General features: G+C 36.8%; 1 protein-coding gene across 5 annotated transcripts in view; it reads left to right on the forward strand.

Moving 5' to 3' along the window:
- The window catches only part of CEP112 (centrosomal protein 112), a 343,959-nt gene that overhangs the window by 142,645 nt on the left and 177,175 nt on the right, over positions 1 to 24,139 (forward strand). For all 5 annotated transcript variants that reach the window (XM_081028160.1, XM_081028161.1, XM_081028163.1 and 2 more), the window contains 2 exons: positions 3,150 to 3,257; positions 19,393 to 19,575. In XM_081028160.1, the coding sequence (XP_080884286.1) occupies positions 3,150 to 3,257; positions 19,393 to 19,575 (291 nt within the window). The remainder of the gene's footprint in view (positions 1 to 3,149; positions 3,258 to 19,392; positions 19,576 to 24,139) is intronic.

Consider the following 24,139-nt stretch of genomic DNA (forward strand, 5'->3'; position numbering starts at 1 on the left):
ACCATTATGGGAAGGTTAAATTGCAGAGACCTTAACCCTGACATCTTTGAACTGCCAATGTAGCAGCCTATTTCTGGACTTTTTGTTACATGAGGAAAACATAAAGGGTCTATGTTGTTTAAGCTGGGGATACTTGTGTTTTCTCTTACATGTAGCTAAAGTAATGCCCGAGGCACCATATAAGGAAAATTCAGCACCTTTTTTTAAATTTGTTTTTTTTAACCTCTCTTTCACATTGCTTTAAATATTCACTATTCACAGAAATGCATACAAGTCCTTTTCTGCTCCTAATTTGACCACCAAGTTTCACTGTTACATTTTTTTGTTTTTTTGGAAGCCAGAGCTACACAATAAAGGAACATTTAAAAAAACAAAAAACAAAAAACTTGAAGTTGGATGGAATATGGAATTATGTGTGATGAAGCAGAATCTTTTGTATCTATGGCAACTGGGAACTAACTCCGTGTTTCTATGCAAACTATTTTACAAGACGTTTTTATTTTCTATTTATTTTTTTGTTAAATTGTGGAAGGAGAATGGAGTGGAGTCTTGCATTTTCTGTCAGTATAATCTAAAATAACATATTTCATTATCTTAAAATACCAGTTATTATTTACTTTAAATTTTTCTTAATGTTTTGATGTAAAACGTCTTTTCATGTGCTTTAAATTGTGTTTTCATGATTATCGAAGATAATTCTATTTTTTGATAGAAGATATTCTATTTTTATAAACTTTGAGTATAAAGCTCTTAATTTTATTTTAAATATTCTAATATTGAAATATTTAAGTAATTGTTATTTATTTTGAATATTCAATCTGTGCTGAAGTAAAATAAGAACCAAAAATCAATTTCACATGAAGATCTCACTTAAAAGTACTAAAGAAAGCAGTTCTTTCCTTCTTGGCTTATCTTCTGTCTTTTTTTTCCCTTTTGCTTTGGCCTGCCCTTCCATTCATCCTTAAGAATTAATTACATATTTATTCTGCATATCAAGGCAATTAGTAATTCAGAAACAAAAGAAAGAATTATGTCCTAGTTCCTTTTATTTGGGAGCTCATGATCTAGATGAATAAACAAAACTCATATTTAAAGCACTTCCATACTATAGAGAAAAGCACAATGTGCTAGAAAAATAGAGATGTTAATTCTAGAGCATAGAGAGAAGGGGGACATTTATGTCAGTTGCATTTAAAGAATACCTCAGCAAGGAGAGGAGACTCAAGTCAACCTTGAAGACTGATGGATGGGGAAAAACGTGAAGGGGCTTTCCTGATAGTGTGACGAGCCAAAAGCTAAAGAATCCAGGATAACCATGGCTTGCTTGGGAAAGGCCAACGATATTAGGGTGTATGGAGTGTAGATAGCGGGGAACCAATTAAAGAGCCTCCTGCTTGAGGTTTCATGGGAAGAGCACTGAAGGAGAGAGAGCCTTGAGACCCACATCTTGAGTTAGAGACAAAAGAAAACAAGTGGCTTGACTGTGCTTCCTTTAGTAATTTTTTAGTACATTTATTCTTGACCACAATACGGATGACCATTGGACCAATAATCTTTGAACTCTGATCACTAGATTTGGAAGCTGATGACAGTATTAACAGGGTGGCCACCATTGGTATTTACAAAGAAATACTTGGGTGCTAAATATAATGCCATAATCTGGATACTCCAAACGTCCATGTAAGGACCACCAACTGAAAGGTGTTGTGATACAGCGGTATTGGGGGGTAAATGTGCATTTTGTTCTCATCCAACGGAACTGGCTGCTTTCCACTGAACATCTTCACTCCTAGAACCTTAAAGTTTAATCACGCCGAATAAATACATTTGAAGGGTTGTTTTGTTTTGTTTTGCTTTGTTTTTTAGTATAACGTGAGAAATTGTGAAGGAGCACTTTCATGGTTCATTTCCCCTAATGTTCATCTTTTATCTGACCTTAGCACTTACCAAAAGGTAACCTGAAAGAGGGTATTGTGTACAAGTTGAAAAAAAGAAATATCTCAACATATCAGTGACACAGAATAATAAACACTAGAAAGTAGCCAGTGATAGTATGGTTATCACATTAACTGACAATTGCCTCAGAAAAAATATTTTCCAAAATTCAGCCAGGGGTAGAAATACCCACGAAATACAGTACAACCTGGAATAAAAGGTGCCATTTTCATGTTACTGATAATGGAGAGCTTTTACATTACTACATGTAAGAATATTTCTTCTTGTCACTTAAAAAGAGCATCGGCTAAGAACAAGGGCAATAACATGCTATCTAATTTTCTTTTCTTTTTATTGAAGTATAAAGTAGTATTTATTAATACAAATAAAAATCTATAGAAGAAATCACTTACTTCCACCATCCTAATATATTTTTTTCATAGTTTATTGTTTTACCTTAGATTCAACACTATTTTATTTATTTTGTATGTGTTACAAAGAATCTGGCACGATTAAATATTGAAAGTTATTCATTCAGCAAATTGCAAATCAGGTTCGGTACATGGTATCTTTTAAAAATTTTTTCACTTGACTCGTATTTAATGAGTCTCTGTATGTGCCAGGCAGTGTGCTAAATGGTTGCGTCAACATGGAGTTACATTCCAATGGGGGAGACAGACAGTAAAAACGCCCCTAATGAATAAGTTACTTGTATAGCATGCCTGAAGGTGATATGTCCTATGGTAAAAAGGAACCGTAAAGTAAGGAAAGGGAGACTGGGAGGCCTGGGGTTGGGCTGCAATTTAAAAGAGGGGGTTCAGGGAGGTCTTGGTACCAAGGTAACACCTAAACAAAACTTAAGACTTTGAGAAAGAAGCCATGTGAATATCTGGGGTGGGAGGAGCTTTTTGACCCCTAGATGACTAACATCTCCTTGAATAAATATTTGGATGTTCAAAGTTATATTTCCATTACGATGTTTTTATAACTTTAGAATTTAGTTGGTTATATACTAATTTTTAATTTCTCTGACGAAAACTGTTAAAATATACCAAAATAAACTGATACATCTTTTATTATCTTATCATCTTTAAATTCATCATTACGATTGGTGAGGTGTTTAAAGTTAGTCATTTTAGTGAATGGACAAACAACAAAAACATGGAATATAATTTTTGTCTAAGAATTTAATATTTGATTTTGTAATTTTATAGATGGAAAAAGTGGAAGCAGATCTCACAAGATCCAAGTCTCTTCGTGAGAAGCAATCAAAGGAGTATTTATGGCAGCTGGAGGATGTCAAACAACGATACGAACAGCAGGTTGGTCTTTTATTTTGGTGATACCATTTAATGTTTTAATGCATGTGTAATCTCCCTTTTAAATATCTCTTTGTATCACAAAATCTCTGCACAAGGAAAATATTACTACAAACGTTATTACCGATATATTTGAAATATTTAAAATAATAGTTATTGCAATAAAATCCAGAAACAGAATTTTAATTCTCCACTGAAGTATATTCTGATAGTTAATCTGAACGTGTGATTGAAACATTTATTAGGATTCTTGAGTTCCATTCCTGTCAGAGCACCTGTTTGACTTATTTAAGAAATAGTTTGGGGTACCGGCCACGTACCAGGTACTGTTACCAACACTGGGCAGAGCCGTAAGCACGACCAGCAAGACTTCTTTTCTCAGGGAGTTACATTTTGGTGGACACCCAGCCCTTAAATTAAAAATGAAATAATTGCAAAGAGTGATTTGCGAAGAAGAAAAGAGGGTGAGTGCATAGACCTTGCTGGGTGGAGGTTGGGAAGGGGATTACAGCATGGAGGGGTGGTCAAGGAAGCCCTCGCGCTGAGAATCCTGAAAACCAGGAAGAGCCAGCCATGAGGTAGGTCTCTGGAGAAGTAATATTCCAGACTGGGGGAAGAGCAAATTCGGAGATGCTGAGATGAGAGCAAGCTGGGAGTGTTAGAGAACAAAAAACGACAATAAAGGTCTGTTGAGCAGGTGTGTAGAGAAGAAGGTTCCAGCTGTAGGAGACGAGGAGGGGAAGTAAGGCTATGACTAGGACGTATGGGGCAGCATAGGAGTTTGAATTTTGTTCTCAGTACCCTGCCACTATTTATTAATAAAAAGGTTTTATTTCTGTCTTCGAAAAATGTCTTCCTGCTGATTCTTAGCATATTTAAGGTGGCTACTGATTTTCACTTGTATGTCTAATCTGCTTGCCTTGTTTCCTTAACATCTGGAGAAATGTATCTTAGTAACTCAGTTAAGAAAATTTTTTCTAAAGACAGTATTTGAACCTTTTCATTCTGGAAACCTGAATAATTTTTCTTCATTATTATATTTTTCATCCCTTATTAAGTGGATCCTACATCAAAAACTAATTAATCTGTTGTAATTACTGAATTTTATTCCCTTTGCTAAATGATAGCAATTAGTGGCTCACTTGAGTTGCATTAAAAGAAGTCTGATGTGACATGTGACCTTAAGGTTGTGTTGTTGATGTTGTTTTAATTTTAAATATGGGCATAAATACCTGAGTTATTGTAGAGGGATAGTGTAAAGGCAGAGTAGTTATAAAGACAAAAGGTGATGACCCTTCTTTAATATTTTCATCATCTGGATGGTCCTTCAAAAGAGAGAAACATGTAAGAAATGAGTTGAGTAAACAACCATGTAGAAATATCTTCAGCCTTGGTGTTTATGAAGGCCAGGCACCATTTTTACATGTTTTATATAAGTTCAGCCACTTCCCATCTTACACTCGTCTTGTGAAACAGGTACCATTATTTATTACCCCTAGGTTTTAGTTGTAGGCACTGAAGCACATCTGGTTAAGTAACTGGCCCAAGGCCCACAAAGTTAGTAGGTGATAGAATCAGAACCTTAACCTGAGCCACGAACTTAATCTCCACTCTAAAAGGATTCCCCTTGGAGTTCCAAGGTGCAGGCACTGGACCTGCGAGTAGATGGTACTGTGAGGAGTATTCTGAGTGGTTTCAAAGTAGTTCCTCCCTAAAGAAGTATTCAAATATGCAGTGGTCTGAATTATGAGAAAGAAAGTTCCCCACTTGAGTGTGTCCAGGACGCTGTGCTCCCGCTAAGGTCCCTTTCAAACCCAGTGTTCTGTGACTTTCCGTTCCTTTGCCTGATCAGCCCCCACAACCCCTCTGTGTGTCTCATAACAGATGTAGGCCTCTCTGTTCCACCACTGACTCATTTACTTACCTACCTGTCTAGCTGGATTTCCTGACTTCAGGGCTCCCTCCTACCTTCTCAGTTGCCTTCTGCACTTGCATTCAAGCGCGAGTGTGACAACTTTTCTGTTATCTTGTCTTACTTTTCTCTAAAGTATAAAATCTCAGAATGTTTAAAATCGTAAAGGGTTAGAGCATTTCACACTGGAAGGCTATTTAGATGCTAGTCACCCAGGCTTCTCAAACTGGCGTGGGTGACCCCTCGGGAGGTGAGCAAGTGCCTGGGTATTTGTGAAGCTGCCTGCGTGTTTCCTGGAGTGTGGGGTTCACATGCTTATTTGTGGGAAAGCAAAGTAGTTTTACTACTGAGACAACTCATTTTAAAACAAACATAGACTTTCCTGTTGTGTAAAATGCAAAGTTGTCATGAATTTTTAAGATAAAATAGGACATTTCAAAGAAACTTCCAGCTTGCAGAGGCTGCTTCAGGCTATGCCCTCAGATCCCTCGGGGGTACTATTCATTTTCACTGCTGCTGGGGATACTTTGGTGGAAAAGTTTTAGAGGCACTTATCTGGTCTAATCCTCACAAATTTATAGTGAGGAAATTGACATCCAGAGGAAATGAATGACTTGTGCCTTCTGGGCCTCAGTTTCCTTATTCCGTTTTAATTTTTGAGCCCCACCCACATGGAAAGCATCATGCCAGGAACTGTAACAAAGTGAAAAAAGCCAAGTGGTACTTTAAAGTATTTTAGCCCAAATGCAGGCATAAAGTTTACAGATATGGGGAGAAAAACATAAAACATCAAACACATGGGATAAACACTCACAGAAATATCCTGTAAAGCCGAAGCTTTCATCAAGATTTCCTGTTGCTTTCCTGTATAACCCATTGGAACAAAAAGACAATTCTAATTGTCTTTTCACAAACCTCATTCAAGTTGGAAACAAACAACAAACCAGGCATGCTAGGATTTCCTGAACATGGAGAGTTTTCTTGGCGATTCCATCGTATCATTCTTTAATCTTATATTTTATATTTTTTCTTTTCACTACAAAGCCTTTAAAGGGAAATGCAGTTCAACAAATAAACAAGTGTCAAATTCTTCAGAATGAATAAATACTTACTGTTGATCATAAAAAACACTGAAGGGCCAATCCTTTACATGTTACCATTATTTTAAACGTATGATATTTTGGTAGCAAAGACGGTAGTAAAGATAAGACAGGAGTTATACAAAATAAGCAAGTGGGAAATTTTAAGATCAGTTGAAATATTTAAAAACCAGAATGTAATTCTCAACTTTTCCTCTGTAAATATTTTAGTTTTTAGTTATCTAGCTTTTTTTTTTGGTAAAATAGCCTAAAAACATAGATCTCTTTTAAATTAGACTATTTAGTCTACACTGGAAAAGGAAATAGAAGAAAGCAAGAGACAGAGGAAACAAAAGGAAAACATTCACTAGTCCAGTTCCCAGGAAGGTGGAGGTGTGTGGGCAGACCCCAAGCACAGGTAGAGGTATTCGCCTTGGAGGGGAGGGGCAGGCCTGGTGAGAAGAGGAGGAGTGGGCATATACACAGAAGTTTGTGGATCTGTAGCAGTAAAATGAGGACTGCTACTGGAGGGTTTTCTTTGTGAGATAGGAGGCAAGATCATTGCTGAGCCTGGAGGAATTACATGGACAGGAGAGCTGATGGAAATGAGAATTTTTGCAGTCATTTGGGTGTTCGCATCCCGGATCTGACTAGAAAAACTTGGTAAAATTTCTTTTTGGTTTTGAGGTCTAGGATGAGGTTAATGACCATGAATTTGTGGATTCCCCCTAAAGGGGTGGGGGTATTTTCATCTGGTTTATTGATTTCTACATCTAGTATGTTCCTGTTATTCTCTTTGTCTTCTTCTTGCTTTCCTTATTATACTTTTTTTCAAGTCTTTTAGCTTGGCGTTCCTTTTCTCATTTGTAATAAATAATTTGGGGGCCTCAACTACATATCAGCCTCTCTGCTCCTCAGTGGTGATCAAGAGAAATGCAATTTCTGATCTAATGATGCTACAAGTCTTTCAAATTCTTTCTTTCTGTAGCGAGCTAATCCATGGAATGCAGCCGTGCTCTAAGGCACAGCTGGGTCCTACAGGCAACAGGTACAGTGACAGACCCCTGGCCCATTAGACCACCAGAATGAGAGACCCAGGCGGTGAAGCTGTGGCGCTTGGGCTCCAGACCAAGTGTTGGGAGCCTGGGTTCATAGAAGGAGCATTGATACTTAGTGAAAGGTTGTTGTTGTTTGCTTTTTTGGCTTGGCACTTTTCTCATTTGTGTTAAAACAAATGGCACCATTATCCAGAGTGGGAATTAAGAGAGCAAAGATGAATGCAGTTCTTTTCAATAGCTATAGTTTAAGTGTATATTATATGTTTTGTTTTAGGGATGCTTCATTTTGAGAATGTTACCTAGATGGTGATAAGGCTAACTGATGATTCCCATTCTCTAGATACTTTAAAATTTTTAAATCAAAGCAATGTCTTTCCAGTCATTCATTATTTAACATGTTTATTGAGCAACTCATTTGTGCTAAATGCTGTTCCAGATGCTTAGGATATGGCAATGAACAAAATAGTCTCTGCACTTATGGCAGAGGAGACACCACCACCACGTACACATGCTCACTCTCTCTCAAAATATAATGTAAGGGGATGACAATTGCTATGAAATAAAGCAAGAGAAGGTGTTTGTGAGTGAAGCAGCTATTTTACATACGGTTGTTACCATACAAGTGAAAGATAATATTTTAGATAAGGTTGTCAGTGACGGACCCTAAAGAAGTGATATTCGAATTAAAACCTGAATCAAGTGAAGGGGGAAACCATACAAAAACCTGAGGTGAGAAAAGAATATTTCAGATAGAGGAAGTGGACTATTTCCGGTTGGGAAGTGGCTGGAATGGAGCGAACAAGGTAGGAGCCGAGCAAGCAGCAGGCCAATCACGTCAGCTTCTGTAGACTAGGATGCGGAGCTTGGATTTGATTCTGAGTGTGATGAGCAGCGATGGGAGCATTTGAGTAAGACCTGGTTTATGCTTCACAAAGATCTGTCTAGCTGCTGAGTGAAGCTCTGATTGTCGTGGAGGCAGGAGAAGAAGCAGGGAGGCGGGTTCGGAGGCGACTGCTGTAGTCTGGCCAGAGGGACTGCGGCTTGGACTAGGGCGGGTAGGGGCGATGGCAACTTTGGGATGTATTTTGCAGGCAGCTTTGGGATGTATTTTGCAGGCAGGACTCGTTAATGGATATGAAGTGGAGTGTGAGGGAAAGAGGGAACTTACAGGTTTTCCAGCTGAGCAACCAGGTGAATGGTGATGACACACACTAACGGGTGAGTAAAAAAAAAAAAGGGAGTCCCCGTACTGAGCCCAGGGGCACACCGACCATTAGAGAAGGGGAAGAGATTGAGGAAGCAGGAAAACAAACTGAGAAGGAGCAGTCAGTGAGGTCGGAGGAGAAACTATGGAGGTGTTATTTCCCATGAGCCACGTGTAGCAGGTGTTTCAGGAAAGAGGAAATATGGAATTGTTGTTTCAGGTGTTTCCAAGACGGGAGTTCGGTGGAGGCTAAGAGCTGTGATTGGATTTGGCAAGGTCTTTAGCTGCCTGCTCAAGACCAGTTTCAGTAGAAAGTGGGAACCAAAGCCTGAATGGTATGGGTGGAGAGAGAATGGGACGTGAACAACAATTCTGAGGAATTTTGAAGGGAAGGGGAGCAGAGAAACGGGGTGTTAGCTAGACGGATATGTATCAGGGGACTGTTTTAAAGAATGAAATATAGTAAAAACATGTTTGTTGATGAGAATGATCTGATGGAGAAGAAAATGTTGATGATGCAGAGAGTGAAGGGATAATTATGAGACCATCATGCTTCACTTGGCAAGAGGGCACAGAATCCAGCGCACAGGTGGAAGGATGTACCTTAGATAGCAGCAGGGCCAGCCATCTATTTAAGCCGTAGGAAAGAAAGAGACTGTGCAGGTAGGGAAGCCAGTCTGGTGATAAGATGAAGTAGTTCTCTTCTGACTGCTTCAGTCTATGTAGTGATTGCTCCTGAATGCCCCGTGTTCCATTCACAGTAAAGAATAATTGTCAAACAGTGCAGTAGGTGATGTGGGAAAAGTAGAAAGTAAAGACATAGTCCAGTATTGGCATTTATAACCGAGTTGATTTGTTTCTCCTCCTCCATTTCATACTAGCTGGGTAACTTGGATGATTTTTATATTTCATATTCATTCAAACGCAGTGATATACCAGATTAAGACAAACTGAATGTGTTTTCGAGGAAACAGACACAAGGAAAAATAAATTAAAATATACAGTTAAGACATGTTTTCCTCCAAAATGTTGAACTCTAAGAGGGTGTATTCTTAGTTAATGAATTTTCTCAATTTAAGTGCTGTGAGTTGACTGTCATTAAACCGTGAGGAAAAATCTTCTTGAAGTATTTGACTGTGTGAACCCTTCCTGGGTTTTAATTGAGATCTGGCAGATAAAAACACAGAAAATGTAGCGAATTTTACAAAAAGTTTTCAAAGCTCCTGGTAATTATTGTCACTCGTCACCAACAGGTGCAGGGTAAGTATTTTGAAGTGTTAAATGGGAAAGAAACCCATAGAGAATGGCACTTGCTTTCAGCACATCATCTTTGTCAGCTTTCCTTTGTAGTCACTGTTGGACTTACTCAGCCTTCCGCCCTCACTCGGTTTGTCCTGAGCTTCAGTTTGTCCTTGAGCAGGCCTTTGTCCCGGATGTTGGTGGTTGACCAGAGAGGAAACGGAATGAAGAAGCAGAACATGCTGGCAGACCCTTGTTCTGTCTCTAATAGCAGTTTGTACAGTAATATTAAGCTTTTAAATAAAGAGAATTTGTGTGACTAAATTGAACGGTTGATTGACAGGTTTCATGGCTGGCTCTTTTTGTTGCCACAAATATCTAATCCTGGAGCCACATGGCCACCCACAAATGACAAATTCTATTTCTGCTCTTGACACACTGCCAACTTTTTACCTTTTTTGTGTGTGTGTGCCTCTTTCTATTAAGGTATTCAGAAATTCAGACCACATTATGGTATTTTCTATGCTAAAATGTATTTCTCTTCTGATTCCAAAGGCTCAGAGCAGATTGTATATGTCCTTAAGTGTATCTTTAAAGGAGATTTTATCTCTCATGTAATGCAATGTTCAGAAGCACATTTTATGTCATAGAGCTGCCATTAAAAGAAAAAGATTCCAACATTTTTTAGTAAGGACACAACACCAAATCTAGTGAAATGGTGCTAACTTTGTGATAGACTCTGTCCCACAAGAGCTAAATTTTGGAACTGTAGAGAATTTGGTAACTTACTTTGACATTTCAAATATGCTGTTTTGAAAATGCATATGGGAAACTGCTCAGAGACCTAACCTAAAGATGCTAAGTCTCTGCCTCTTAAATGGAGAAAACCAGGGCATGAAGCACTTGTTTTTTAGTGTGGCTCTTAATGTCACGAGTCTTATCAACTATATAAAAGTTGCAGAAAATTTCACAACCAAGAAGCAAATGTTTTCACAGGGAACCCTTCTATGTGGTGTGGCAAGCCCTATAGAAAAATGTTTGTCCTTCAATGGCTAGCACTTTAGCCAAGTGCCCTTGAACTATTTATTATTAGTCTGATGTATATAACTATTCAGAATATTGAACTGACCTTCATCTCTTTTCTAAAAAAATGTAGCACGTTTACAGTAGTTTGTGATTTTTACTAGGAAGTGTTCTTCTCTGCTACTCCAGTTATCCTGATCCAAGATGGACATGCCAGAACTGCCTCGGCATAGTACTGAGGAAGAAGTCAAAAGTCTCAGGAAAATGAGACTATTAGAATGATTTTGTTACTTTCCACCAGATAACCTATCCCATGGGAGGGCCTAGAAGATACCACCTTCACGAAGGTGCTGAGGAATGCACTGAGGGTGGAGATACCAAGCATGGAACAGCTCTTTGGTGGCTTCCTCTGTATGCCTGGGTTGACAGTAGGAAGTGCTGCTGTGGAACTGGGCCGTCTCCTATCAACTGGATGGCAGGGTTCCAAAATGGCAGACTCTAGATGGGGCACCAAAATGCCAGATGGAAGGTAGACGTACTTACTGTGACGGGCGGCAAGGCTAGCAGGGTGTCTTGCTCCTCAGGGATCTGTGGTGATAGTGAATACAACATGGTGGTCTGACAGGTAAGAGAGACAGAGACCAATGCGAGTATTACTTGTACAACATCAAGAAAATAGTTAAGAGCTGGGAAGTGAACTTTTGATAATTCGCCACTTCAGTGGAACACCGTGGTCTTTCATCAGGTTTCCAGATCTAAGTTCACATTTAATAGACCCAGAACCCATGTGTTTGAAGGGAGACCATGACCCTTGATAAAGTCTCTTGCAACGCTATGACAAGTAAATATTCCCCCAAGGCGAGCTTTTGCTATTCGACATCGTAATTGCACACAATGAAGAAAGCAAAAATTCTGCTAAAATCTTATCCGTTAGGAATGACTATTGTTAATCTTATGTGAGTATCATTCCAGAAATTTCTATGAGTGATAGATAAATAAAAGGGTAAGTAGATCTATAGACAAAAACCATTGTTTAGAAACAGGATCATGCTATATGTGCCACTTTTATTAGCATATTTCATTTTATGTGAAATTCATTGAAATAAAGAACCAAGGGAAACTGAAGGAATTCCTGAAGTTTAGAAAATGTTTCTTTTCCATATGAGAGATGATTTCTTAGAACAGTAAGAAATAAAGATTAAAAATACATTGAGGTTAGAATCATTTTTAAATTTTATGGTTCCATTTTGAGAGCATTAATTTACTCTTTACTATAAAAAAAATAAAATTAACATGTTTACACTTCCTTCTACCCACCCCTACCAGTCTATTTTGCCCATTATATTATGATTTATACTTTGGAAGTTTGTAGCATTCATATTTTGTTCTATAACCATATTATATAAGTTAGTTTTTTGTTTTGTTTTTTATCTAACTCAGTTATATGTTCACCACCAAGACTTTGAGCACAACTCCATATCTGAGTCCTTTACTTTGATTCATCTGCTGACTACTGATATCATCATTAAATAGTTTTTTAAAGGGCATATAGTTGTACTAACTGCATTTTTGCATGCTTGAGAATCACTATATGTGTATGTCCCCTTATTTTTTGAAGGATAGTTTAGCTGGGCATAATATACTCTGGTCATCCTTTCTTTCCTAAAGGTTTGGATACATTGTTGCACTGTCTTTTGGCAACTAAATGTTGCTCTTAATACAGCTTCTTTAGTCATCGCTCTTGGTTGCCTGAATTTCATTCTCAAGGATTGTTTTCAAGAGTGCTTTGAGTTCTATAGTCTTTGAGTTTTTCCATGTTTTAGTTTAGTTATAGTATGCTTGAGACAGTCTTTTCTCAATCTGAATCAGTTTTTCTTGGTATACAGTGCACTATTTTTGATATATACATTCATCTCTTCATTTGTTTCAGGGACAATTTCTGATGCCATATCTGTGTATACATGGATTTTTTTTTTCTGTTTTCTCTCTACATAATCTTCTCTTTGCCTCCTTCATGGGTCTTTACTATGATTATCTCAGGTCTTGTCTGTGTGAGTGATTCAATTTTCAGCCATGTTTATTCAGCTCATTGTTGTTTCTACTTTAGAATTAATTTTGTGATGGAGTTATTTTGAGCTTTGGTTTTGTTGTTTTATCTTCATGTCTTTGAGTTCTCTTTCATTGCACTCATGTTCTTAAATTCTCCTATCACTCTAATTGTGTCTGATTTTTTTTTAATTAATTTTATTGGGGTGACAATTGTTAGTAAATTTACATAGATTTCAGGTGTACAATTCTGTATTACATCGTCTATAAATCCCATTGTGTGTTCACCACCCAGAGTCAGTTCTCCTTCCATCACCATATATTTGATCCCCTTTACCCTCATCACCCACCCCCCACCCCCTTACCCTCTGGTAACCACTAAATTATTGTCTGTGTCTATGAGTTTTTGTCTCTCATTTGTTTGTCTTGTTCTTTTTGGTTTATATACCACATATCAGTGAAATCATAGGGTTCTCTGCTTTTTCTGTCTGACTTATTTCACTTAGCATTATTCTCTCGAGATCCATCCATGTTGTCACAAATGCTCCTATATCATCTTTCCTTAACGCCGAATAGTATTCCATTGTGTATATGTACCACAACTTCTTTATCCATTCATCTATCGAAGGACATTTTGGTTGTTTCCATGTCTTGGCCACCGTAAACAAAGCTGCAATGAACATTGGCGTACACGTGTCTCTATAGAGAAATGCTTTTATATTTTTGGGGTAGATACCCAGGAGAGCGATTGCTGGGTCATATGGTAATTCTATTCGTAATTTCTTGAGGAACCTCCACACTGCCTTCCATAGCGGCTGCACCAGTCTGCATTCCCACCAACAGTGTATGAGAGTTCCTTTTTCTCCACAGCCTCTCCAACACTTGTTACTATTTGTTTTGTTGATGAAAGCCATTCTGACTGGGGTGAGGTGATATCTCATTGTGGTTTTCATTTGCATTTCTCTGATGATTAGCGATGTTGAGCATTTTTTCATATGTCTATTTGCCATTTGTATATCTTCTTTGGAGAAATGTCTCTTCAGGTCCTCTGTCCATTTTTCAATTGGGTTGTTTGTTTTTTTATTGTTGAGTTTCATGAGTTCCTTGTATATTTTGGATATTAGCCCCTTATCAGAGGAACTGTTTGCGAAAATCTTCTCCCATTCAGTTGGTTGCCTCATTATTTTGTCAATAGTTTCTTTTGCTGTGCAGAAGCTTTTCAGTTTCATATAATCCCATTTGTTTATTTTAGTTTTTACTTCCATTGCCTTTGGAGTCAAATTCATAAAATGCTCTTTGAACCCAAGGTCCATAAGTTTAGTACCTATGTTTTCTTCAATGCAGTTTATTGTGTCAGGTCTTATGCTTAAGTCTTTGATCCATTTTGAATTAATTTTGGTACATGGTGACAGATAGCAGTCCAGTTTCATTCTTTTGCACGTAGCTATCCAATTCTGCCAGCACCATTTATTGAAGAGGCTGTCTTTCCTCCATTGTATGTTTTTAGCTTCTTTGTCAAAAATTATCTGTCCATATTTATGTGGTTTTATTTCTGGGTTCTCAATTCTATTCCATTGGTCTATGTGTCTGTTTTTCTGCCAATACCAAGCTGTTTTGATTATTGTAGCCCTGTAGTACAAGGAAAAATCAGGGAGTGTGATACCTCCAGTATTGTTCTTTTTTTTTAATATTGCTTTGGCTATTCGGGGTCTTTTGTGGTTCCAAACAAATAATTGTGTCTGATTTTTAAGGTATGTTTTCCTCCTCTCCAGAGTGATGGTCTTTCTTCCTTCTTTACTTCCCCCTTTTTTGTTCAGATCATTTTTATTTCCCTGATATAATAAATTTACAGTTGTCCAGACACTTTTTTCCTTAATCTTGCTTGAGTTTAATGTGGACAGCTCTGTCCATATCTACTACTTGATCTGGTATAATATGTGTGAATTCTTTTTTGCTCCTTTTCTGTCTTTATTTTCAGCCTGTTTTCCTCTGAGTTTCAGTTTGAAGGTAAGGGTATTTTGTTGCATTTACTTTTCTATTGCTTAAGATTATGATAAGGATGGAGGAGGAGAACTTAGTTGGAGCTCTGAGCAACTTTTGTTAGAGAAACTGATGTCTGCTCTTTTAACATTTTATTAATGTTCTACATCAGAATTTGCTCTCTTTTTGAGAGTTTTTTTTTTTTAATTTCTTTTTTTTAAATTTTTTATGGGAGCTTTGAAGCCCATGATTCTATTAGGAAGAATCATCCCCAGTTTTTCACTTTTATTCATCTTTTCCAACTGCCATTTCTATCCCATATATTTACCTTTTTATTCCCTACCTGGGCAGAACAGGGGAAAAGGAATGCTTGATCTTCAGTCTATTTCTCTCCAAAACAGGGAATACTCCCCAGCATTATTTCAACTCAGCAGTTACACCTCTGGGAGGTGGGGACATGATAGTATATCTCATCAAGCCATGTCGGAATCTTCTCTTTCTTTCTTTGACTACACCTTTTGAAATTTAAGGCCAAGATGGTATTCCTTTCTCTTTGTTTGCTGCCCATGAATGTTCTCTTGTTTTGTTTTTAACATTTGTTTTCGTTCTTTTCACAATTTTCAGCTTCCTCTGCTATTTTTACCCAGGAATTCCATTGCCAGGTATGTTTAGTATGAGGCACAGGTTGCCTTGGAATACAGTTATTCCCTTATTGTTAAAACCAGTCCAGCAGCAGCTGAATGACTGTCAGGGTGTTATAGGGAAGATTCCTGGATTAAGATTAATGTTACACAATGTGGCCTCTACATCACTGGAAACTGTTCAACTTTCTTATTTGTATTCACTGGGGCTTTTACCCATTATACCAAGGCTTGTAGAGTAGAGATTTTATAATTTGATTACATTTGAGGTTGTTTTAGTATTTGCACCATAATTCCTCCTTTTTACTGTGTTGGGTGCATTCGAGCACTTTTATAAATTATGTTTATAGTTTTGGAATTACTGACATTGAGAGTATTACTGGGATATGTCAGTCTTCTTCCTGTTGTATACTGACAAGGAATGATTTATTCCATCCCCTTTGTCTTTTTCTTTATAAGATTATTAAAAGGTGTCCAGGCCATACTTGCTAGCACTAATCTCACTGTAAAACTGTTACCAGGATTTAAAATGTATATATTCCAAGACCCCCGGAGACTTGGATGCCTAGCGGTTCCCCCTTGGTCTTTCTCAGGGCCTGGAATGAGCTCTGGCCCTTGGGTACTTCCATGAAGTATCAGTTAGAGTAAAAACATCATCATCATCTAACTGAAATGATTTAGTCTGTGATAGAGGGCTGTGCTTTCAGAGATTTCAGAACTTTGAAACTTGACTCTTGAACTTCACGTTCAGAGTATGTTGATGGGTAGTGTAGTAGATGCAGCAGGACAACTTATCTATCTCTTGTTTTGACCTACAAAAATAACAGTTGCATGTGAGTCAACCTCGTAGTTTTTAGGGACTAAAGCTGTTTTCTCACCTAAACCCCAACCACCAACCAAACCATCAAGCTCAGTATCTCAAGGGACTGCCAAATGCTACCAGATGCTTGCAAGAGAGGATTAATCACTTTCTTTGTCCCTGGAAAACATGCCAGGGACAGGTATTAATCTGCTTTAATACCTGTGAGTGGGCACTACAAGTATAGTTACCTGGCCCACAGCTCACTGCTTTGGATTAGGGAACTTGAAGCTTTCGCTCCTATATTACAGGGCTCTCTTTAGCCAGTCTTCGTTAAGCAGGTTCCTTGGTGGTGGTACATCCTATTTCCCCTGCAACGTATATTATAGGTTCTGGATCACCTTGACTTCACGACCCCACTGACCACTCAATGTTCCTCCCGGTGAATGCACTCTACTTTTACATCCTTCACATTTTTCACGATTTACCGCCTCTGGTCACCACGAGCTCCATTAGAATTTATTGTTGGTTAACCAAAAGTGTCTACTAGTCCAAGGTAAGGAGGATATGCTACCTTTGAGATGTTCCCACAAATGAAGGACCAAACCAGAAAATCCAAAGAATTCTTTTAACATTTACTTACATGAAAGGGGCTAGAAACCATTAAAACCTTGAATTTAAACATAGATCCACCTTGATGATGGTCTTTGTGGTTATAAATATAATCTTCAAGATATTTCCAGAACCTTATGGTTTTTCTTCTGGACTCTACCATTTATCAGGAGAAGGCACACCTGCCAGAAGATGCTGATAGTGAGGAAACCTAGGCAAAGACCAGAAATGGCTCATAACATCTTGAAGTTGGCCAAGGAGTGTTGGACTGAGCAAACAAGCCTGAGCTATTTCACCTTGAAAGGCTTCAGCATCCTTGAGATATGTTCATTAATTATCATCACCGCGCAGCAGGCCCTGACAGAAAACTAATAATTTATGAACAGCAATGTTTAGGCTTGACATTCCATTATCCATTTGATCTGTTCCTGATTTTCAAAAAATGAATAAACTGAAATTTGTGCATGGGCAGGACCATTGATCAGTCTGTCAGAACTCTCCAGATGAGACAGAGCATGTTGCTGTGGAAGTGCGTTATTCATAGAGCCAAGAGCGAGGTGGCACCATCAATAACCATCTCACGGCGACATCTGTTCCTGTGTCTTTTCTTGGGGAAAATCTGTAATTCTCCCTCAATTTTAGGCCAGTTGGTGTCTTTCCCCTAGACTTTCATAAAATATTTTGCCTTTTATCAATTTTCAGTCACATCCATTCTCCCAGTTTTTCAGAGGCTTTTGAGAAGATTTCAGTAAAACTTTCCACCTCCTTCTGTTTCCTTTCAGTGCATAAAATACTTAAATGGTTTTAAGTAAAATTTATGATTTTGCTATAATGATGCTTGCTATCATAACACACTGAGTAGAAATAATAATGTGTCCTAGAACTGAAAGTATTCTAACTCAATAATTCGTGCACTGGCTGCCTGAAAAAGAAATGCAATAATATCAATAAAATTTTAAATTTTCTCCTTTGTTGGGATTAACATTGTAGTTGTGTGAACCACAGAATAATAAAATATGCATATTTATTTTAAATAATTAAATAAAATTTTTATTCCCTTTTATACACTTACACACTTGGTGTAGTGTATAAGAGAACATTTTTATGTTATTTTTTTCTGTATATTGCTAATAGTGGAATAACATGGAAAAAAAGATTCCTAAAATTTAAATAAACATAAATTCACTAGAATGCCTGTTCATCCTCAGATGCAAAATAAATTTTTCCATATTATTTTATACATTATTTTGTTCTGATATATGTATATATTCGAGAGTTTGTATACTTTTCTCTAAATAGTATAATGAATTTATGAGTGGTCAGAAATTCATTGTTGATTTCCCAGTTCTCTAAGGAAAATCACAATAAGAAAAGATTTTGAAACCTGTGTTTAAAAGCAAATCTAATTTGTGTTTTGATTCTTAGTTTGCAAGTTGAGGGTGAGAATTTTAAGTCTCAGAAGACAATGACTTCTGAAATTTAGTGCAGCATGTGTGCCTGGAGAAATGAATGCTATAGCTTTAAGATAAGGTAGGCTGGTGATTCATTGCACGGAACAAGATCGATGTGGAGGAGGCTCCTACTGTTAGCTTTTTTGAAGATGGATTCTCACGCCGAAAATAACACAACACAGTCTAGATAACAGCAGTTTTTTCCCCTGAAATCCACCAAAACTGAAGAAAAATCCAAGTGACTGTTCTTAGCAGCTGTGTGGCCTGGAGTTCACTGGGGAAGCTGGCTATTCATCACCTGCTTCAAAGACAGCCTGGCTGGCTATAGTTTGCAGGCCAGGTAGGGTGCCATTGTGCACAGTCTGGGAGGATTAGTATCAAAGCTGCGGCAACCAGGCCCTTGGTCTCCGGCTGCCATTCAGTCTTGCAGGGAGAGGCTAAGACTGGCCAAGGTCACAGTCTCCAGTGTGGAGTGGACTGGGAAAGGATCCTAAGAATAGAATGCTTTTTATGAAATCATGGCGCAAGCTTGCAGCACAGCAGGTGCCCTTCTGGAACACATAACATCTGTTTATGTTGGTATACCGTAGCTGACAATGAGATAATAGAGCTTTGAAATTTATCATTTTATTTTTAAAAAGACAACTACATATACAATAATCCAGATGCGTATTTAGCTCCGACCTGTTATTTGAAAATCATAAAGAAAACTGACCGATGTAATTGCTGCTTTTACGTGTATATATTTAAGCAAAAGCAAAGCGTACTGATTATTAACCATTTGTAACCATTGCTGATCAGTAATACCCGAATTCTTGGGGAGGAAATACCTGGCATTCAACATAATTTTTTTCAATGTTCAGGCATTTGTGTCAACAGATTTTAGGATTTACTGAATATGCCCAACTGTCTTGACTATTAGATTTGGATCCCCCACCCCACCCCCCAAATGAGAGTATTCAAGGGTGAGGTAATAATGACGCAAAAATAAAAATTTTAACTTGGACAAATTAGAGAAAAATTAAGCTGTCCATGAGTTGTCATGACGACAAGGATGTTCTGTTGATGAACTGTCCTCCTCATTGTCCAATCAGATAGTAGAGCTGAAGCTGGAGCATGAACAGGAGAAGACGCACCTATTACAGCAGCATAACGCAGAGAAGGATAGCCTAGTCCGAGACCATGAACGGGAAATTGAAAACCTGGAAAAACAGCTTCGCGCTGCCAATATGGAGCACGAAAATCAAATTCAAGAGTTCAAGAAACGAGATTCACAGGTAATTATCAATAATATTTGATAAAACGGGTATCTATTTTTAAAAAGTCATCAGCGTTTAATGTTTTCTTATTATTCTTGTTGATGCACGCTGTTTGATCATTTGCAAAACTGACATATAAATGTGATTTTTTTGTATTCTTCCTTCTATTCCACCACCACCACCCCCCTCCCCCCGTTTTAGGGATGAATCAGGCTTTAACTACAGAAACCACAGGTAGCCAGATTAAAAATCCCATGGCGCGCTATAACTTGGCCCCTTTTTTTATAATCTTGTCTCAGTTCCTTTCATGATGGATTTTTTTAAGGTATCTGCCCCTTACCCCTCCCCTAAGCCTTAGCAAATCCCTATGAAATATATCAGCCTCACTCCTTGCTTTTTGTTTTAATCTCTGCAGGTAATCAAGCAGCTGTTTTAATATTTGCTTTTCCTTCCTAGTGTTGCTTTTTTTCATTAGATTCTATATTTGATTAGATCACTCAGATGGTAATTGATAAAAATGACTCCAGCGAAAGGCTATTTCCCATCAGGTCTGTTGCTTTTTCCTACATGCACATACACATGCCTCCTAGACTCCATCTCTGTAGTCCCTGTTGGAAGCCATTTGGCAGAATAACCCCCAGCTGTGGTAGCATTTGACTCTTCAAACTTATGGATGAAATGTGCACTGTCAGCATGGAAAATTATCTTTATAAATTTCAGATGAAAAAAATCTTACTGAGCCTGTATCTTTGTAGTACAATACATTCTTTAGGGTATATATAATCAAAGGCCTTTAGTGTATCCTCTTGAAGAGATTGCTGTGAAATGTTATTAAAGAAAAATTGAAGAGCAATTGATAACAATAAAAAGATAATTTTCTTTTCTGATGAAACCATATCATATACCAGGTCTAAAGACCTCTTTTCCCATTGAAATCTAACCATTTTATCCACACCTCACCTAAGCTTCTTCCTAGTTATCCTTCCTCCCCAAATAATATAATTTTTAAACAATGAAATAAACCTCCTACTTGCTATAATGTGTGTTTGAACAATTTTGTAATTATCTCTACATAAAAATACTGCTGATTAAATAGATGTTAATTTCTTGCATGGAGGGTGGGAGGCGGTAAAGCAAAGAATAGATGTTATTGGTTATTTTTCATTTGACCTTGAGTCTTAGACTTTTGAATAATGACTGGGCAATATAAATATACTCAGCACAGGTTTGTTTTTTTTTGTCGATAACATAAGTTTATATAGGAAAATCATTTGTAATCTGTTTCATGGGGGATTGCTAACTAAAAAGGTAGTCATTGTAGTATAGCCATAGTACTGGAATAGTCAAGTGCTTCCTGTTCAGTCAACGTGTATTATATTTTTGCCCCCAGACTCATTAGAGCCTTTTTAAAATATACAGTGATCTTTTGATTGTTAGCCCATACAATTTCTTAAGAATATTTTAAAACTCACATTTTCCTTCAAAGATGATGCTAAGCCTTACCATTGTCTTCTATGATAAGATATGTGGTTCTGAGTCAGTGTAGGGTCTGTTTGCCTAGTAGACCTGTCTAATTGATACAATGAAATACATTAATTTATAAAACTTACTACTATTTTGGTACTGTTGTGGAGAGCAGACACAAGTGGAGTCCAAATTTAGAGGAAATCTTTGTGATTTCTGTATATGTCGTATCTGCCATGTATAGGGTGCGGTTCATCCAATGATAACAAAAGGGAAATTTTTGAATTATTACGTACAATTAAGCCACAGGGAGAGTAGAGTAAGGCTATTAATTGAATATCTTCTAATTGAAATATTAAGTATGAGGACAGCATGACTTTTTCAAAGGACTGCAACATAGGATTACATTTCTTACATTTTGTGCCTTTCTTGAAACAATTGGAATTGCTGTCATGGGAATGCTAGTAAGCAATGGAAACAGGCTAAAGGCATTCTTGATCAAAATGAAAATGACTTTTTGTATGAACTTTACTAAGTTAATTGTAGAGAATCTGTATTTTAAAACTCTATCAGTAAGTTATATTTTTAAAAATCTCATCATATATACAAAAATGCTAATAATTTGTGTTTATTTGTGGTTATTGATTGAGAATATTATTTCAAAGTTTCCTTTAGGTAAGTCCTAAATTTTCCAAATTATCTTTTCATGAATGTGTTCTAAATAATCTAATATATAATGCCTTTTAAGTCCTGAGTTCCATTCACAGATTTAAAAAAATACAAAGTAAACATATATACTTTTAAAAATAGAAGTTTTTTTCAAATCACTGTTTTGTGGTATGATGCAGATCACAAGTATCTTAAATATTGGGTTGTATAATTTTTTTTATTTTGGTTTCAGAGAGGTTTGATTTTCAATTCATGTTTAGCTGCTCTGGTTTAGCAATGGAGGCCATTTTGTAAAAAGGACTATTTGAAATGTTTAACCAAAGAGGATCAGTGAAATATTTTGGATACTATGTCTTTGTTTGCTGCTTTTCCTCCATCATATTCTTGAATGCAGACAGTATACTAAAAATCTACTTTTGGCCGCTTCCAAATATGTAATATATTGCTTATTGATATTATAAAGTATAGCTACCTATCTAAGGTGAATCATATATTAACTAGGAAGTCCTTTTTAGTGAATATGCTATATAATTATTACAGGTTAGTTATTATTCAAGTAATTTCAGTTTTACAAAGAAATGATAAGCTACAATAATGCAGCTAAGGACAATTGACCATTTCTTTCATTTTAGTTGGTGCATTTTGCTATTCTATGCATATATAATATTTCTGTCATAATACCTTGATTTTCAGTGGTAGGATATTTTATGCTGTGATTTGCTAAAATGCACATGACATTTACCACCCTCAAACAAGATATTTAGTCTGGTATCTACTTCAGGTCATAATGTGTAGGAAAAAGCATCCAGATCAGCAGCTATCAAGACATATAGAATTCACAACCTCATTGTCAAATATTGCTCATTTTTCAGATTCCTCTTATTGAAATTATTTTAGAGGAGGATTTGATTGATTTAATCATGTTTTTTAATATAAAGAAAATTTATATTTTCATTATGATTATTCTAGGAAAGCTTCTTCTAACATGGTAGTTCTACATGTAATTCTTGGTTTGCCTTTGAACTGCAGTGCTGTAAAAGAATTTCTACAATTATCCCTTTGAATTAGAAATAAAATAGAACATAGTTTCCTTGATCCCTTAGTTGTTCTTTTAGGACCCTGAACCACTTAGAGATTGCTTGATCGTGTATGTTTGTTGCCGAAGTGAGTGGTATGTATGAATACTGTAGGACTATTTACAGAGAACCTTTGTTATCTTCCCCAGAGTGGGTGTCTCCATGTTAGGACAGCTGTCTACGTGACCTGTTGAGATACAAACAAATTGAGGAGTCAGAGTACCTAGGAGTACAGCAGGTACTCCTACTACAGCAGGTACTACTGTGAACCACCATCAGTATAATGCAAATTAGATACAACAGACTTGAACGTTATCAGTGATACCTGAAAATACATGAAACTTCGAGTTTGTCTATAGTAAAACAGGTGTTTCTGATATTGGCATCTCAGTGCCTTTATTGATTGCCTAAACTGAGAATCATTAGTATGAATAATTTTTGTATAATAAATGGGCAGATCATCTTGATTTTTACTTATTAATTCACATTAAAAGGCTGCACTTATCACTGATTTTAAAATGTAGGACTTTCAGAAATCCTCTTTTTCTTCTTGTCTATTTTTTTTAAGTATTCCAAACAGGTATATGTGATAAAATAATTTTCATTTAATTTCTTAATATTAAATTATATCTCAACATTATTTTCCATGAATTTGGGGATCTGGGAACAAGATAAAAATCTCTATTTATTATATGAACGGAGTGGTTGTGTGTGTGTGTGTGTGTGTGTGTGCGCGCGCGCAGTGGATTAAGCAGACTATCATTCTTCAAAGATTGTTTAAGGACAAATTTAACAATATGTATGTTCTGAACGCTACTGTTAAACCTATACATGGTATTTTGGCTTTTTTGGGGGGTAGCATTTTTCTATTGAAAACACTTGATATTAATTTCTTTATATGCCAACTATCAAAAAGGATTTGAAGCAGAATTTTACAATAAACACATGTTTAAACAGATAAGATATAACGGAAAATAACAATTAAGCAATAAATGATATTAACCACATCAAAAAATCGATATTTTTTAAAAAATCCTTGAGTTAAGTACAAATTTTGGCTCTGAGCTTGCCTAGAAGCCATGGCAAAGAGGGAAACAGGATGAATTGTGTAATTCTAATTATCTGATGAAAAAAACTATACCAGTTCGTATTTTTTTTTCCTAATTTTGAGAGAAATTTATGACATGGGACTTAGTATAAAAGACACTGACCAATATAACTGATGATGTTTTCTATATGTTAAAACATTTGGAAATAAAATCTGACGGGAAACCTTAGATTCTTTAACTACTTTCACAAAACGTAGTTAGCAGATTTTATTTTAATTTATTGAGAATTCCATTCTCAAAATCAACAAACACAGCTGCTTTGAG

Source organism: Rhinolophus hipposideros (genome assembly GCF_964194185.1).
Source record: "Rhinolophus hipposideros genome assembly, chromosome: 20".
Taxonomy (NCBI): Eukaryota; Metazoa; Chordata; class Mammalia; order Chiroptera; family Rhinolophidae; genus Rhinolophus; species Rhinolophus hipposideros.